At 27.6% G+C, this 18,362-nt stretch overlaps 1 protein-coding gene across 1 annotated transcript; it reads left to right on the top strand.

The window, feature by feature from the left end:
* Positions 1 to 2,813: 2,813 nt before the first annotated feature.
* Positions 2,814 to 16,965, top strand: LOC142329992 (uncharacterized). The gene is made up of 7 exons (XM_075374991.1): positions 2,814 to 2,910; positions 10,934 to 11,024; positions 11,897 to 12,085; positions 13,173 to 13,448; positions 14,282 to 14,422; positions 15,106 to 15,360; positions 16,324 to 16,965. Exons 1-7 carry the CDS (start codon positions 2,881 to 2,883, stop codon positions 16,710 to 16,712), a joined length of 1,371 nt encoding a protein of 456 aa, XP_075231106.1. The 5' UTR covers positions 2,814 to 2,880; the 3' UTR covers positions 16,713 to 16,965.
* Positions 16,966 to 18,362: the final 1,397 nt, after the last annotated feature.

The raw sequence follows: 18,362 nt of genomic DNA, 5'->3' as shown, positions 1-18,362 counted from the left end.
ATTTAAAAGAAAGTATTATAAAATGGATACCAGTTACATTATTTTTTTGTAATAATACCACATAAAGAAAGAATAACGATTGTAAATGATAATGAAACTATACTAAAATGGTACAAGGGATATATTTAATAAATTCAAATAATAGTAAAATATTGTATAAGGACACCCCATTGCAATATATGAGTAAGAGTTACGGGCATCGTAAATTTATTGATTTAAATGAATTGAATAGACGATGAGTGCATCGAACGAGTTCTGTCTAATTGAACTTTACTATATGAAAGTCTGAATGGAACTTCAATAGGACGATCGAATCAAACGGGTCCAGGAGAAAGACTTCTTTATCCCATGAGAGTCTCATGGAATAATAATTCCATAGAATAAAAAATAATAATAATTATTCTGTAGACCTGGTACAAGATGCAAACAGAATGCACCTGCATTGCATTCCATCACACGGTGAATTTCTTAGTATTTTTTTTTCTCGATGAGTCGGAGGAACCCCATTTACGAGCGAAATGACGGACTCGTTAACAGGTTTCGCAAGATATTATGAGTGCGTATATGTGCCTACGCCTTACCGACTAAACCTCCTACCTCACCGAACCTCCCCTCCCGGGGCCAGACCCGCGAATAAGCATTACACAGCCCCGGGAGGTGCTTGTGCTTGAGGTATCCCAGAGTCCCCTTGCTTCATCACCATCGCCCATCCACGCAAGCGCTGATGAAAGGCGGCTCCGCAGGAGGCTGTCCATCACCCCTTCGCTCTCCGGTTCTTCTCTTAAACCTCAGTTAAGGGTTTTTCTACGGTCTTTTTGATTTCTTAGTATTAATGATAGGATTTCTTAGTATTAACTGATATGAAGTAGACGTAGCCTATGGAATGCAATGCGACAGGATTTTACTGTAACATAACTTTATATATAATTGTTAATTTAACTATATATATTTAAACGTTGAGATCTAAACTTTAATAAGTAAAAACAGATATTCGCCTGGAATTTTATAACACTGACTTTACGAACATTTCTGCCTTCAAATTAAATGTGAACGAATTCAGAAAAAGGAAATATCAGAATATAATTTTTTTTTTAGTTTAGAATATACTCTTGAAATATAAATTATTAGAAAAGCTTACAAATATCACAATTAATGAAGAAAATTGGAGTTTTTTCAGTAAACTAAAATAACAGAAATCGTAGATGATATAATTATTTTATCATGATGGATTCTGAAAGATTTAAGTTCCATTAATTGCATACAGAGTCCTGAACAAGACAGTACTACAGCCCCCATATGCAACTCCCTCCGCAACAGGAGTAAATTGAACCCTCCACATGAACTAGGGCCCAAACAGGTTCATACCTGCTAGATCGAAAGGTGATAGCACTAAAAGGCCTTCATTGAAAGGGAATCGCGTCGTGACATGGATGCAAATATTTTGCTAATTTTCCAAGAAATAACCCTAGTAATATATTATCACACTCACGATTTAAAACATATCTTAATATAATCCAGAACTCTATCCATATTAAAAACAAATTGACAATAAATATATAATCGCCAAATATAGAAAAACCCTACAGGAAGGAACTGTTGTCCAGACTCTGTAATAAAATAGGGGAATAAAAGATCCCTCGACATCGTTGCAGTCCGTTCTGTTCCAAGCTTCCGTTCTATTTCAATATCTGGTAGGAAAGCTGTTTATGGATCCCTTTCATTTCAAAATTTTCTGTTGTTATTAGTTCGCCAAATTCATGAACGTTATTTAATTACAGTTGGCTAAAACATTTAACCAAATCATGTTTAATGAAACATAAACCATGTAACATTTTCGCGATGGATCATAGGCCCGCCTTTTTCTTAGTATAGTATTAATTACTATTATACTAAGAAATGTATTTCTTATTGTATTATGTAATCAAAATAAAACATATTTAGTTTAAAAAAATTTTAAGTATAAAAATTTTCGTACAATATTTTATATTTTTTGAATAGGATAAAATTCGTTACTCGTTTTTTATTTTTGTTAAAAAAATAAAAAGTTTTCGGTGTAAAAAATCTTAGTAAATATTATTAAAAAAAAAAAAATAGCTTAAATATTTCGTTTTTCCATTATTATTATTCTTCAAAATATTGAAAGTATAATTGGACACATTCAAGTATTTATTTTATTATTATTATTATTATTATTATTATCATTATTTTATAAAGGAATAATGTAAATATAGGTTACGATGCTTATATATTCTAGGTTATGCTTAAGATGCTATTATTTAATAGTTTTAATAAGAAAAAAATAAATAGAAATATTTAGGAAAGTGAATTAAAAAGATAATGGGGTTAGGACCGCAGTTTGTCCTTGAGATTTCAAGACTATTAGCCTTTGTAACTGTCATATTATAAACAGAACTATAAACTCATTTATACCATATTCTGCACGTAATCTACGCACCATCAGGCCGTGCAAGTTTTTTCTTTTATTTTTCTTCACTAATGAGAACATTCACTCATCATTGAATGGAATACTGAAGTTTCTCCCTCTTCTATTCAGCAAGTTCGGCAGCGGGTATTCTTTCTCCACCATATTTATGGTATCGTCTCCTTCGTTATGTATTATCTTCTTTTTCTTTTCATTTATTATTTTTATTTTAAAACGTATCGTTATTCACCACCTCCACTGTTATCTTAGATGGGAACGTGATGTCACTGCGTGCTATCTCCTTTCCCTGTCCCTGGATCATCACCCCCCAGATTCTTCCTCTTAGTATATAAAACGATCGCAGTTCAACTACAATTGCACATTACCACGTGTTTCCTTCTTAGTAACTGTTCTTTTATTTTAAATTATTTATATAGGAGTTAATATACATCTATATAATGACTCCTACAACTTTACCTAGAAAATTAGTAAGTAATCAATTTATTTAATTAATTAATCATTAATTTTTTTTTTAAATATACTGGTAATTATTTTTTTTTAAATAATGCTCAAAAAATTTATCACAATATATATTTTTTAAAAGTTCAAAAATTGTTATTAGTATTTTTTTTTTTTAACAACACATTTGTGATTTCTGATTATTATTATTTTTTTTTTTTATTATCAGTAAAATAAAAATACTGAAATTTAAAAAAAAACACGTTTTTACACTTCAATTTTCATTTGTAAAAACAAATTTTAAGGGCACAATGTTATCAATAGACGTAAGACAAACTTTTCATTAAAACTTTAATTATTTAATAACTAATTTTTTACACTTTCTAATTTATTAATTTTAAAATTTTCATTGGATCATCAAAAAAAACGAAAATTAATATAATAAATGTTCTATTATTATTTTCAATAAACAATGTAATTTTGTTTTCTATGACGTATGTAAAAATAAACATATACTAGCATCCCACCGTCGTGGCTTCGCCCGCGCTATATGGTTACTTGGGTTTCCCATCGCGGTCAATTTTTTCTTTAACTTTATCCTTTTTTAGTCAAGTAACATGTGACCGAAGGCAGATGCAGCAGCCAATCGCGTTGCACAAACAGTAACAGTGGCAATGGCTATGTAGGTTGAGATACCGCTCCTCAACCGGGTTCTCATTACCGTGTACACCGTCGCACCCCCTTACAAAATCAAAATTAAAAAAAACAACCGAAAATAGTTTTTATATATTTATCTGGAGAGTGTTTGCAAGCCCTAATCTAATGAATATCTTGTTTAGTATAATCGCAAATGAGGGAAATTTGCAATCATTGTTCATATATTTTTTACCTTTTTTCCACCTTTCAAGGTCAAAAATCTAAAAATTATTGTTAGATATTTACATGAAAATTACATCAAAAATCAAGCTGATATCTTCATTTTTTACTGAGAAATTCTAAAAAAAAATAGCTGGGTTTTAATAAAAATTCAAAATTTATTTTAATTCTTTAAACCGGGAATTTTAAAAAATCTAGAAATTTGTTTCTAGATATTTAAATGAAGATTACACGCATCAAAAATCGAGTTAATACCTATATTTTTAACCGAAAAATTAAAAAAAAAAATAGTAAATTTCATTGTTACTCCATTTTAACCATTTAAACAATTTAATAAAAAAAAATTAGAGCGTGCACTTAAACTGTAAGAAGAACTAGTATACAAATTTTCATCAATCTATCTTTAATAGTTTTTTCTGGGCCTTGATGAATCAGTCAGTCAGGACAAGTTTCTTTATAGATACAGAAGATATACATAATTATTTTGAATAATTATTATATGTAAAACTTCATATTTTTAAGAATAAAAAAACAAAAAAAAAAAACTTAAAATTGTTAACTAAAATTTGTTAAAAACCTTAATATTTTATTTTTATTAGTATTATTATTAAAAATGCTATATTTAAAAAAAATTACTACTTAAAAAATTAATAAAACTTTCTTTATACGTTTATAAAAATGTAGTGTGATATTTTTAAACATTCGTTTCTTAAAAGATAAAATTAATTAAATGCAGATTTTTAAATGTAAATTAACTTCATGCCTCATAAATAATCTAACTAATTAATTAATTAAAAAATTTAATTTATTAAATCAGTAACAAGTAAAATTTCTTCTTAAGTAATTAATGAAAAATAATAATAATAATAAAGAGCAAATAAACCAGTAATTAAACGTTATTTTTACTCCAAGTTAAGATTCAAGATAATTATCTAGTTTAATTATATATTAATTTATGATCCAGTATTGCAGAAATGAAAAATCATAATTTAACTCAATAATTTAAAAAATTATTGAGTTATTTTATTATACTCAATAAACTAATACTATTTTCTAAAGTTTATCATATCGTGAATAGATGTTATATTTTTCAAGTAATTTTATTAATTAAAATTTTAATAATATTATTTCGTTTATATTACAAAATATCTTGTATTGTTGTTAAATCGGTTGTAAAAATGTAATATTTATTAAAATTAAAACATAAATTCTATAGAATAATTAAAATTATACTCGTAAATCAGATTTTTGCTTAAATTACGTACTTTTCAATATTTATTAAATTCGTTTATAGCATATAATTTTTTTTTTAATTTAATTTAAAAATTTTAATTATTAGAAATAATTTTTTTTTAAATAAAACTTTAAAATCATATATGAATATGATTTTAAAGTTGTATAATACAGTATAAAGTTGTTTGTAGTGTTAGTAAGAGTATTTTAATGATTCTTTTAGGAAGTAGAAAGTAAATTTTCTCGTTGTTATTTAAAGAAATACACAGTTTTATATAAATATATATATTTTTTTTTAAATCTTTTTTTGGTGGAGAGAGAGAGAGAGAGATAGAGAGAAACAGAAAAGATATATCATTCAGATTGTATCATTGCGCTTGAAGGCTATGTTCAACAATGCTATAATTGTTTGGAGCTTCCTTACATTTTGATTACATTCCCGTATCTACTGGAATTTTACTGATAAAACAGGGTTATTTTGCATAATATTTTTGTATTTCAATCTCTTTTCTTATACTTATTAATATACCAAATAAACTATATATATATATATATATTATACAAGTTGACCATGATTATATTAATTATTTATATATTTAAAAAGGTTTTATCACAACAAACTTCATAAAATCAACAAAAATAATATGAATATTCCTGATAAATACCGTTTATTTTGTGAAATACAATAATTTCAACAGAATAAAACTCAGTACTGTTTGCCAAATGGCCTTTTAACAGTCCTGATAACAGTACAGATTTATGATAATCGATAACATTAAGCCGTATCGTAAAAAAATAAAAATAAAAGTTTATTTAAAATTGTAATATTTTCTTTTGGAAAAAATCATTCAAAATAACTTCTCAACTTAAAAAAAGTAATTATTTTTCTTTATTTTCTTTTTTAGCTTCACATAATTTTTTGTAAAAATTCGATTTTTTTCTTATCAAAATTTGAAATCTTGTTTTCATCTACCTAATCGCTAATACGGCAATATAGAGAAAATGTAATATTTTTACTTTCCTGACATCAGAACTCTAGATGCAAGGAAAGTATGATAATCAATCAAAAAATGAGGTATGGGTTTTTTTAATATTTCTCAACGTTTATGACCGAGGGACCCCCCAAAAAAAAAGTAAATAAATATGGGGGATAATATTCATACGTACGTACGTGTGTTGGCGTGTTCGAAGTTTAATAACTTTTCACTGGATAAACTGATTTTAATAAATTTTGTACAGATTCACGTATGTAGGGTAATTCGTTGGTAAAAATTTAGTCAATATCTACAAGGGATGGCGTAGATAGTTTTTTTGAGTCAATTTCTTCAAAATTTTGTTAACATAACCCTAATTTATATTAAGCTCAGTACATCGTACATGCTTACCTTACATTTAAAAAAAATTTGCCCCCAATTGTTCTCCTTCCCAAAAGTCAAAAAAGCTATGTTTTTATTTACTGCATATGTTTTAACCGATTTTTACTTCCTTATACAAAGTAATAGAAATATTATGATCGCGAAAAAATTCGCTTTTCAGACTTCAATAAATATCCATTTTGACCATTCCTGAATTTATTTCGACTAGTTTCGGCATGACGTCTGTACGTACATTTATCTCGCATAACTCAAAAACGATTAGACGGTTGTAACATCTAGTTGTTCACTTCCCCTTTTTATTGCAATCGACTGAACCAAAAGTGTCCAAAAAAGCCAAAACTCAAAAAAAAATGGATTTTGTACTTTTTATTAACTGCAGTAATAAGCCCTCATTGAGAGCTTTTCAACAAAAAACCGTAAGTGGTAATTATTTTCATTGGTTCCAGATTTATAGCCAAAGAAAATTTTATTTAATGAAATATTTGGATCTTACAAGGGGAAGACACATCGGTTAGAATCAGACTTCATCTCCTTTTTTTAACTTTTTTTTGAAATTTAAGTATATTGATTTATTAATAATTATTAACCTCTGATTGTAAAAAGAAGTTTACGATGAATAATAATTCAATAATAACAAACAAAAAAAATATGAGAAGTTATTAATGAAATAAAATTTTATGTACTTTTCATTTTAGAAAATGTGTATATGTAATTTAAGAGGCGTACATGGAAATCATGTGGTGTCCACAACAGAGTTTTTTTACCTCTTCTTTAGTATAGCATTAGTGCAAGTACCCCCAAAAAAAATATTTTGGGGGTGAAGGAGCCGATAAAAGTTTAAAAATATTGAATTTTTTAAAACCTTTTTTAATTTATTTAAACTTTTAATAATAATACTACTACAAAAAAAATTCGTCATAATTTACCCCCAATCCCAAAAAAGGAATCTAAGGTAACTTTTTATCGGTTACAAACTTTTTAATGGAATTTTTTTTCAGTTTATTTCATTTAACATAGTAAACGTATACAATCAAAAAAATTTCTTGGCAGGTGATTTTGAGGGTGGGGGAGCAAAAAAAGTGAAAAAATATTGATTTTATTTTTAACTTTTTTCATGTATTGTTGATTAAAATACCAGTGCCAGAAAAGCATGAAAACTTTGTTGTAAATTTTTTTTAATTGGAAATTTAATAAAGTATGATCATAACATTTGACATTATCATCGTTCAGGTTTTTAATTATTATTAGATAATCAATCCTCTCAACGAACCGTATTTTTTTAAACCTAATAATTACAGTACAATATAGAATTAAGATAAACTTTCAAAATTTATTTATTAAATCATAAAATAGTTTTACTGATCAATGATGCGTAAATCTCTAAAAAATAATAATAATAATTACTTCATATTGATGAATGTTGCTTTATTTTAAATTTCGTTGTAAAAAAAATTCTAGCACTGTTCTGCGCAAGAACATCAACTTATTATACACATTATTTTATTTTGTTTTATTTTGAAAAAATATCTACTCATTCTTATCAAAAATTCAAAAAAAAAAAAATAACGCCCGAACATTGTTGCTAATAATAGAGAAACACGTAAAGAAACATCAACGTTCCAACTTGCAGTATCACATCTAACCACGCTTCTAACTTGCCCCCCCCCCCCCACTCAAATCTTTACAACCTTAAATTGAGTGTAACTTACGAACGACTCAACCAATCTTCATAAAATTTTCACATGCACAACTTCAAATACAAAAAACTACAGGATATCTAAATTTCAATGAAATTGATTTCGTAGTGTTGGAGATTTTTGAACCACAAAATTTTATACATAGAATTATAAATATATATAATTATATAGGATTATTATTATTATTATTATATATACAAGGAAGGCGCAATTTAAGTGAATGTTATTTTCATACTCCTCATATCTCAAAACGTAAAGAAAATTCATTTTCATTTCCCCACTCACACCATGAGGCCGAAAGTAATAACGTAATTTTCTTCGAAAGCTCGGTAAAAAAAATAAATAAATATTTATCCTAAATATACACTATATTATATAATTATAAAAAAAGTTAATTTATATAACCGCGAAAGCGCTTCTCGATTATTAAATGTTTTCCAGCTTTGGAGTATTGTTAATAAAGAATTATTTGTGGTATTACTTAGTTTTTAAATAAATTGATTTTTTTTTCATTTTCAAACAAAAATTTTATATAATAAACCATATTAAATGTAACATAATAATTTTAATTTTTTTTTTATTAAAGATTATGATTTTATTGTCTTTATAATTTACGAAAAGTCATGTCTGTTTTTGTTTTTATTTGTTTTGTAAAACATATAGATGATGTTATTTATTTACTTATTTTTTAATAGTACAATTACGAAAGTAATGTGAAAGTAAGACTGTCGTACACATATTGTTTGTTTCTTTCAATTGTCTTCAATATAGGTCGTTAAAAATAGTAAAATACACATTTATTATGCTTTTTATGTAATTTTATGGGAGTTTCTATTTATCACAAATGCTTTAAATAAATTGTTAAGTTTTATTACATTAATGGATTTTTTTTATTAGATAATCTTTATTTTGTCATTATGTTTAAAATATCAGTATTTTTCTTAATAATTGTAAACTTCTTCCTATTGGTTGAAGACAATTTATACAACGTATTATTTCCGCTTGGAAAGTACTTGTTATTTTTAGTAATGACTGAGTGTTAAATAAAGTTTTAAAAAATAATAATATAACGAAAATATCTACATCAATTTTCTGCTTTAGGCTATCACAATTTTTATTGTGGATGTGACAGTCATTCTATACATTTACGTTCTGTGAGAGTAATGATGTTCAATATACAGCTAGTTTGTATATCAATTGCATTTTATTGGGCTTTCCATGCTAATTGGGACAGTATATTCGGCTGTATGAAAAAGCAATGAGAAACCGTATCACTCCTTATTTTGCCTACTAAGATATGCATGTTGTGCTCGTTATTCTTAGTAATGAGACATTGTTGAATAAATTGTAAAAGAAAATTATTTGAAAGACTAAATTTCGGTATAAAATATAAAAGATTTTTTTTTAACTTCAGTCTTATCACATAAGAAATTAAAAAAAAAAACTATCGAAATTAAAATAAAAAATTCATAGTACTTATCAAAGTTATTAATGGTTTCAACATAAGTTCTTTATATATATATATATATTTCTTTATATAAAATATAAATATTTTTCATCGTTATTAATGATTATTTTTACTAATTCTAAGTGTTATATTTAAATTATAATACTATTTCAAAAAATTCGAATGAATTTTCAACTTTCAAAAGTTAGCTATAAAATCCTTGTTTACCACTTGCTAAATATAAATAAAAAAGATCGATATACAGTATAATAAACTGAAAATTCCAACTTTTCCGTACTTGTACAGAAATAAGAAAAGTATGGTTACAATCAAAAAATGTGTTATGTTTTTTTCATTTCTCAACGTTTCATTAACTCCAGGAACTCCAAAAAACAAATAAAAAGAAGGGGCAATATTTGTAAGTATGTACTTGTGTTTGCGTGTTTGAAGCTTAATAACTTTTGACTGGCTGAACCGATTTTGATGAAATTTTGTTCAGATACTCGTGTATGTGAGGCAGTTTGTAGGTAAAATTTTGAGACTAATACCTCCATTGGGTGGGGTGGGGTATATAGTTTTTGGGGTCAATTTTCTCAAAATTGTTTACATAACCTCACTTTGGATTAAGCTTATTACATGCGGGCATGATTATCTTAAGATTTTTTTTTTAAAATGTCTCCTTCCGTAAGAAAGGAGAAATATTGCATATTTTTTAACTGATCATTTTTTTATCTTCCTAGACATAGTAGTATTGCAAATGATACAAAAAAAATACTTTGGGAGCAATATTGGAATGGAGAACTGGTAAAAGTTTAAAGATATTGATTTTTAGAAATTGATTTTTGGAATTAAAAGAAGTTTTTTTTTGGTTATTAAATTTTCACGTATCATTATTTATCCACAACATAAGAATAAATAACCAATGTCAGGGAAGCATTAAAACTTTGTCAGTTTTTTTTTTTTTTTAATTGCATATTAAAAAAATATATATGTATGTATATATATATATATATATATATATATATATATATATATATATATGGTATATATACATACCATTTCATGTCTACCAAACCAAATAACAGAACTACGAATATGTTCATGTAACTCAGCACAATATTTCAAGGTAAGAAAATATCTTATGCTCCCATTATCATTCTTAACAAATTACAGATCAATTTTAAGGATCAATTAACTTTAAATTAAACGATTTGATTTTCTTTCATAAAGTCAATATTACACTATTGAAAAGTGTTACACTAATTAAACAAACATGAATTTTCTGATCCCTGGTTTAACATGTAATGAACAGTTAATATGTAATCAAATAACTTTTTCCAAACATTTTTTATACTTTATTTTTTATTAGCATATTTTTATTATTTTAATTATACTTAAATTATTATTGGTCTGTTTTATTTAGAAATGTCTAACAATAGTTGCATTACTATCAACTCTAGTGGAACATACTTATGGTGAAAAAGCAGTTACAAGACAAAAGAGAGGTCGATTAGGTAAGTAAGCAAAAATATTGAACCCAGGTTTTTTATGCTGAGTACTGTACAGATGTGTTTATTTTGTAAATTTAAAATGAATCATTATATTTACATGCTATTTTTAATTATGATAACATTTTAAGAGACTTTACATATATTTTATTTTATAACAGGAATTTTTAATTAATATCATTTAAGTTTGGCACCACTGCTCTGGTAGCTAAATGCAGCTGATTAAAACTCAAAACTCTTTCACAATTTTTCATGTAGTTTTTGTAGCTATTGTTCCAAATATCAGAAGTAGCATTTTGTTGTTAAGGAAAAGCAAAATTATAAATTATTAGCTCATTAAATGTTTTCTAAAAATCTAATTTATAAAACATTTCAAAGAAAATGTTCTAATATTTGGTTATGTTTAGGTATGGTTCTTACGAGGTATATTTCAAATACTTTGTTTTTTCTTGTGTTTCATGAATGCATTTGATGCAAAATATATAGCTGAAATTCTGGTTATAGAATACAGTATATTATTTTATTTATATTTCAAAATTCTGCGATTTGAAAAATTGAATTCAATCTTTTAGCTGTAATGTAATAAAATAAGTAACAAATGCAGTACTGAGATGTCATTTTCTTGAAATAATGTTTGCATGACAAAGTGTAATTAATAGACCTAAAATCTATCAGTTGAACTGATGAGTCTTATTTAGAATTCATTATAACAATCTAAATGTTTAATTCTGATATGCTATCCTTTTATTCTTTTGATTAAAAAATATACTGATCTTTAATTTTAGTATAATAAATACAATTAAGATGTTACAATATTAAGTGTGTAATGTTATTAACAATAATTATTAAAAAAGTATTTTTATTTAATAAATTTATAGATGGATTAGAGGGAGGACGTTACCTACCTCCTGGTGCTGGAGGTTCAGGTTCCGGAGGTTATTCATCTGGTGGTCCAGGTAGTGGATTTGGTGGAGGTAATGGAGGATATGCAAGTGGTGGACAAGGAGGTTCCTTAGGAGGTGGTGCTGGAGGCTACTCCAGTGGTGGACCAGGAGGTTTTGGTGGAGGTACTTTAATATTACTGTTTACTAATTTAGTAATTAGCGATTAAGTTTTAAGTGTGAAGGCTCATTACTGATAAATGCTGTTATCAGCTTTAAAAAGTATAATAAAACCTTATTGAATAGTCCCATCCTTAAATAGACAAATGCATTATTTGATATTTTTTATTCCACTGGATATCAAAGTTTACTTTTATTTTTTTACGATTGTAAAGCTTCAGAATAAATGTAAATACATGTTAAGTTAAATATTTAATTAGTATCAGTTTCAAATCCAGTAGTATTGAAATAGGATTATTAATTAAATTTCAATGACTATATACTTTGGTAAGTTTTATTAAGTTTGAGATTGTACTGTTTTACACCAGGTTGCTGTCCCAATGATTCAGCATTTGATCTCATCCAAACTTATGTTGATCCTTCCTAAAACACTGTTTTTAATTGAACCCCAGTTGCCAAAATACACCATAAGATATATTATCCAAATCCAATTAAAAGAAACTACTACTTATTATTGGACTTTAAAATACATCCTGCAGCATCAAAGAACAATTAAACAGCAATAATTTTAACCAATCACCTATGAGTTATATATTTGTTCACCACATGCTGATTTTGATAATTATCCAAATTATAAAAACAGGTAATGTTAACCATAGTATTGCGAGCATTTTATTATGAAGTTTCATTTTTAATGACTGTAATTCAAATGTACCTGCTTTGTCAGTTAAGAAAAGGTATTCAGTTTTATTAAGTATTATCAAGAAAATAAATTGCATTATCTTATAATTAATATTCGCGTAATGCAATGGTTAACTTATAATTCCACTTATATTTAAAAGTAATTTTTAAAATATTCCTGAAGATTGATTTTCATTTTTCTGAATGAAAAAATAATTGATTTTTCTACTTGAAAACTTTAAGAATAATAATTATAGAAGCACACAAAATGTTAATATTATATTTTTATGCAAAGTATTTCTTATAATTCTGTTTTAATTTATAAGATAAAAATTACTTACTTAATATAAATAGACTTATTAAAAATTATATATGTATGTATTAATAACAGTGCATGTACAAAAACTTTCAGGTGGAGCTGGAGGATACTCCAGTGGAGGTCCAGGAGGTTTCGGTTCAGGTGGTAGTGGTCCAGGAAACAGTTACTTACCTCCAGGTTCTGGTGGTGGTTTCGGAGGATCTGGTGGACCTTCAAGTACTTACGGAGCACCTGGTGCTGGCGGATTTGGTGGTGGTGCTGGAGGAAGACCATCTAGTACATATGGTGCTCCAGGAGGATCTGGTAGTTTTGGAGGCAGTGGTGCTGGTGGTGCCCCAGGAAGTTCTTATCTTTCACCTGGTTCTGGTGGTATGTTATTTAATTTTATATATATATATATATATATATATATTTATGGAAAATTGTATATCCCTTTTAGTTTTTATTAAACCAGTTGTTTATTTATTACTAGAATATTTTAATACATTTAATGCCAGAGTCTTTTTTTTTTTATTAAATCAGTAAAATATTTTTGGTCTGCTTAAAATGAAATAAATATTTATTTTAAAATACATATGCCCACAGTTTTAATATATGTGTAACTGACCAAAGTATGGTACACAGTTCTACTTGGTTCATTAACTTTTTAACTGTTTGCTTATATAAGTTATGATAAATTAAGTGAATCCAAACCATTTTAATCAAAGTTTTTCAGGAATATTATCTAATTATTCATATTTTAAGAATAATAATTACAGTATGTAATTATTATATATTATTATAATTACAGTATGTATGTATGTATATTATTAAAAAAGGATTATTGTACTACCAGGAATATTATTTTAAAAAATCTCTGTATGGTTATTTGATTACCCCCTCCCTCATTTGATTACGGTTTTAACAATTTACAAGATTCTTCTAAGTAATTGAACAAGTATTTTGAATTTTCTCTAAAACAAAGTAAATTGTAATCTGTCTTACCTAATATAGAGCTGATCATCCTGAGACAGTGCTACTGATTGAATCAAAACAGCCGAAGTACATTGGTAACAAGAATTAGTTCAAATTAAATGTAGCTTTTGATGTATTTGAATTTTGTCCCTACCCAGGTTCAAGTTTAAATATGTAATTACACAGACATTAAAGAAAACATTATGTATAAATTATATAAAAATTTTAACTACTTATTTTTTGACTAGGATTTGGAGGAGTTAATGGTGGAAGACCATCTGGTACTTATGGAGCTCCAGGAGCTGGTGGTTTTGGAGGTAGCGCAGGATTTGGTGGTTCTTCTGGTGGATTTGGTTCTGGAGGTCCATCTTCAACTTACGGAGCTCCAGGTGACTTATAGGAATTTAGTAAATACCTGTAATTTACATATAGACTTAACTTATTACACTTCAGTAATTTATTTATATATTTTACATAAGATCTTTATGTAGATCAGATTTGTTTCAAAGTAAATTAAGCTCTTTTAAAATTTATATTTAGCTTATTGTACTACCATATAAAACTGGATATTAGTAACAGTTGTATTCCTCTCAAAGCTGTTATTAAAATAAAAACACATTGTCCTACTATATACATCATTTTACTTTTTTCTAATATTTTAAAAATATTTCATAGTTAGAATTTTATATTTTTAATAAGAGAATTATAAGATTTCAATCTAGTCTGCAATATTTAGACATCATTTTTCTTATTTTGGAACTTAAATTAAAATTCTGTTCGACCAAAACTTCGTATTTAATTTTTTTTTTTTTGTAATTTTATTATAGATTTTTTTTATTACTTGTATTATTTAATTTGTAGGCATTATTTTTACTTTGAATTTAGAGCTCTGTATATTTTTACTTTTTGATCATTATTCATTAGTTATAATAAATGAAAAGTTAATAAATTCAGTAATGTTTTAGCTAGACTAATTGTCAACTTCTCATATTTATTAATTACATATTTAAATTAAAAGCCTTATATAGATTAAAAAAACTAAAATTAATAAAAATCATTTTATTTATTTAAGGTGCTGGAGGTTTTGGAGGCGGAGCTGGAGGTGCCCCTGGTAGCTCTTATCTTCCACCTGGTGCTGGTGGTGCAGGAAATGGTTTTGGTGGTTCAGGAGGTCGTCCATCAAGTTCATATGGTGCACCAGGTGCAGGTGGTTTTGGTAGTGGGGCTGGCGGTCGTCCTTCTTCAACATATGGTGCTCCTGGAGGTGGTGCTGGGGGATTTGGTGGTGGTGCTCCTGGTGGTTCTTACCTTCCACCTGGTGCAGGAGGTAATTTCTTACCCATTAAATATTATGTGAATCAAAAGCAATTTTTAATTATCAGCTACCACTCTTGCTAGCTATGTATGATAGTTGTATCATTTTTAGATCCATAATATGTTGTTTTTTTTATTTTATTATTCTTAGAATATTTTTCATAATTCATGAAATACTAGGTTATTCGATAGTAAAAAGATAAAGAGTTTGCATTACATTAATTACAAACTACTGCCAGTAAAGCAAATCTCTTTCTAATTCAACAATTAAAAAAGTAACATTAAAAACATGAAAACAGCTTTGGCACTATCATTTTTTTATCTATGAACAAATAAATTCAACATTCACAAGATGGCTGTACAGAATAATTTCCAGCTGCTCCCACAAGATCTGATATTGAAATAGAAGAATATAGTAATTTTAGAAATGTTATTAAAAATTAAAGACCTGTTAAATTTGAAGAAATAATTATGAATTGCAAGAAATCTTTCAAAAATTACATTATCTTAATTCAAAAAATAAATAAATATATTTCAATTCTTTTGAGATAATCATTTTAGAATAAGTTTTAGTCCTGTTCAGGATCAGCAGTTGGTTGCACAGTCTCAGATTAATTGATTAAAAGATAGTGCTGTTAACTGAACCCTTTGGCCAAGCTATACTAATAATATGGGCAATCATATTGTGTGAAAAGTAATTATACGTTAAACTAGGTTTGAATATGAATTTTCTGGCCACCTGTCTTAAAGCTGAATGACAAAGTTGATACCTGCTTACCTATTTAGTTCATTGATATCTCATAATTGGAAAAAGAATATTAAAGGATGAACACAAATATTAAAGGATTAAGAAGTATTATTTCCCATATAGAATTGAACACAGACTAGTTGAATGAGGAATCATGTAGACAGCATTTAATACACATATTTTTTAAGTTTGTTACACATTTAAATTTTATCCACATTTCATCCACAGGTAACGGATTTGGAAATGGAGGAGCAGGTGGACGTCCTTCTGGATCATATGGAGCTCCAGGTGCTGGTGGATTTGGAGGTGGTGCAGGAGGAGCCCCAGGAGGTTCATATCTTGCACCTGGTGCTGGTGGAGCAGGAAGTGGATTTGGAGGTGGTGCTGGAGGTCGTCCATCTAGTTCTTATGGTGCTCCAGGTGCTGGTGGTTTTGGAGGAGGTGCAGGAGGTTATTCTGGAGGCAGACCAGGAGGTTCAAACGGAGGTGGAGCTGGAGGATACTCAAGTGGAGGCTCAGGTGGATTTGGTGGTGGCAGACCCTCATCATCATATGGTGCCCCAAGTTCTGGTGGAGGAGGTCAAGCGACAGCAGCTGATGGAAGTTATATCTACTAAATTCAGTGACTTTAGGAACAAATTTGAAAAATTCTCCATCACACAAATTTTTATAATTTGTTATTTAATTTTTCAATCTTCAAAACATTACTCATTGTCTGACCAACATGCGCTTCTTAATTTGTTGTTGTTACCAATCCATGACCATAAAATTTGAATGAATCATAAGCTTTAATTAATTTAATTTTTATAATTAATTTTATTTGTATAAATGTAAAATGTTATTTATAATATAATTAATATTTATTTTCTATTAATTTTTGTATATTTATTATACCAATTAACCTTTTTTTAAACACCTAATGAACAAGATTTCTTGGAATCCTAATTATCTAGAATATTTTCCTACATATATTCTAGAATTTAAAGCAAAAGTAGTAGTAATATACCAGTTCTTTGGAAAAAGATAGGCAAGACTCCAAGTATTTGAACAAGAAAAAGATACTTGGTTTGAATCTGATATAGAATTTTGTGCAGTGTTGATCAACATACATATGCATGAATTTCTGTATGTGAATTTAGCTACATAATTTGGAAACATGTGTTTCGTAATATTCCATCCATCAACAAAGTAGAAGGGGGCCATCATTAAAAAATACAACATGGAAGTTGATAATGTAGATCCAAAACTACTTTTAACAAGGAAGCTTCAGGCAATTAAATGGTAACGAATAATTTCTACCTTAAGGTCTTATCATAATGTTATATATTGGCCAATTGTTCACTATGCTCAATTTTGTATAATTTTTTTATCAAATTCTAAAATATTAGTATCTATAAGAGGTTATAAGAAGCTACCTTTTACTAGGTATTACTAAGAAGTTAGAAAGGTGTTACTAGCTATCCATTTGTGTCTAGAAAAATCTATCCTTCTGGAATTAATATATCAAATGGATCTCAGTGTACTAGCCCTTATTCAACTGTTGGCTTAACATACATGTTATTGAAATTGTCCCTTAACATACAGGTTTTTCAGAAGCAGTCCAATAAATCTGAAATAGATTGAAAAATTTTAAACCATTGCAAAATTTTTAAACATTTCCATTGCATAAAATCATTAAATTTCCAAAAAATATTTTTAATCAGGTAACTATAAAAAATTTTATTGGCTCTTATAGATTCTCAAATGTTAAAATTCCAGTCCAACACTTCACTTTTTGCTTGGTTATATTCAACATGGCCTTTTAGCCATGATTTTTGAAGATAGATTCATGTAATTTAACAAATTTTATGTAAGTTTATAAGTTGTAAATAAATGAACACGACTCATATGTGGCATCGTTAAAAACATATGATTCTAGTTAATTATTTGGAAACAGAAGTTTTATTCTGAATGTATGCCATTTTATTTATGTTTCAAAAAAATTATGATATGAAATAGTTTTGTGACTCATTAAGGTATAATTGAAAAATTTCATCCAAATTGATCAATAAGTGAAATATAGCCAATGTAAGATATAAACCAGGTCTGGTTATAAAATATGTGGTCAGCAGGTCCCATCTCTCCGACTGCTCAAGACAGACAACCAGGCCTGTTTGCACTCAGCAGGAGAAGTCCTTACTCCAGCCTTTCGACCACAGACTGCTTCACTATTTCCAGGAACTAGGCCTGTCTTTTCCCAGGATTCTTGGAAAGTAAATCAGATGTGG

This window comes from Lycorma delicatula, chromosome 9 (assembly GCF_047948215.1).
Source record: "Lycorma delicatula isolate Av1 chromosome 9, ASM4794821v1, whole genome shotgun sequence".
Lineage (NCBI taxonomy): Eukaryota > Metazoa > Arthropoda > Insecta > Hemiptera > Fulgoridae > Lycorma > Lycorma delicatula.
Note: the sequence above shows the minus strand (reverse complement) of the source record. Positions and strands in the feature narration are given on the sequence as shown.

Bases quoted from the DNA above. Each gene is read 5' to 3' on its own strand.
- LOC142329992 (XM_075374991.1), top strand. From the start codon at position 2,881: ATGACTCCTACAACTTTACCTAGAAAATTA. The intron at 12,086-13,172 runs GTACTTTAATAT...AAAAACTTTCAG, and splicing joins ACCAGGAGGTTTTGGTGGAG to GTGGAGCTGGAGGATACTCC. The intron at 15,361-16,323 runs GTAATTTCTTAC...TTTCATCCACAG, and splicing joins CCTTCCACCTGGTGCAGGAG to GTAACGGATTTGGAAATGGA.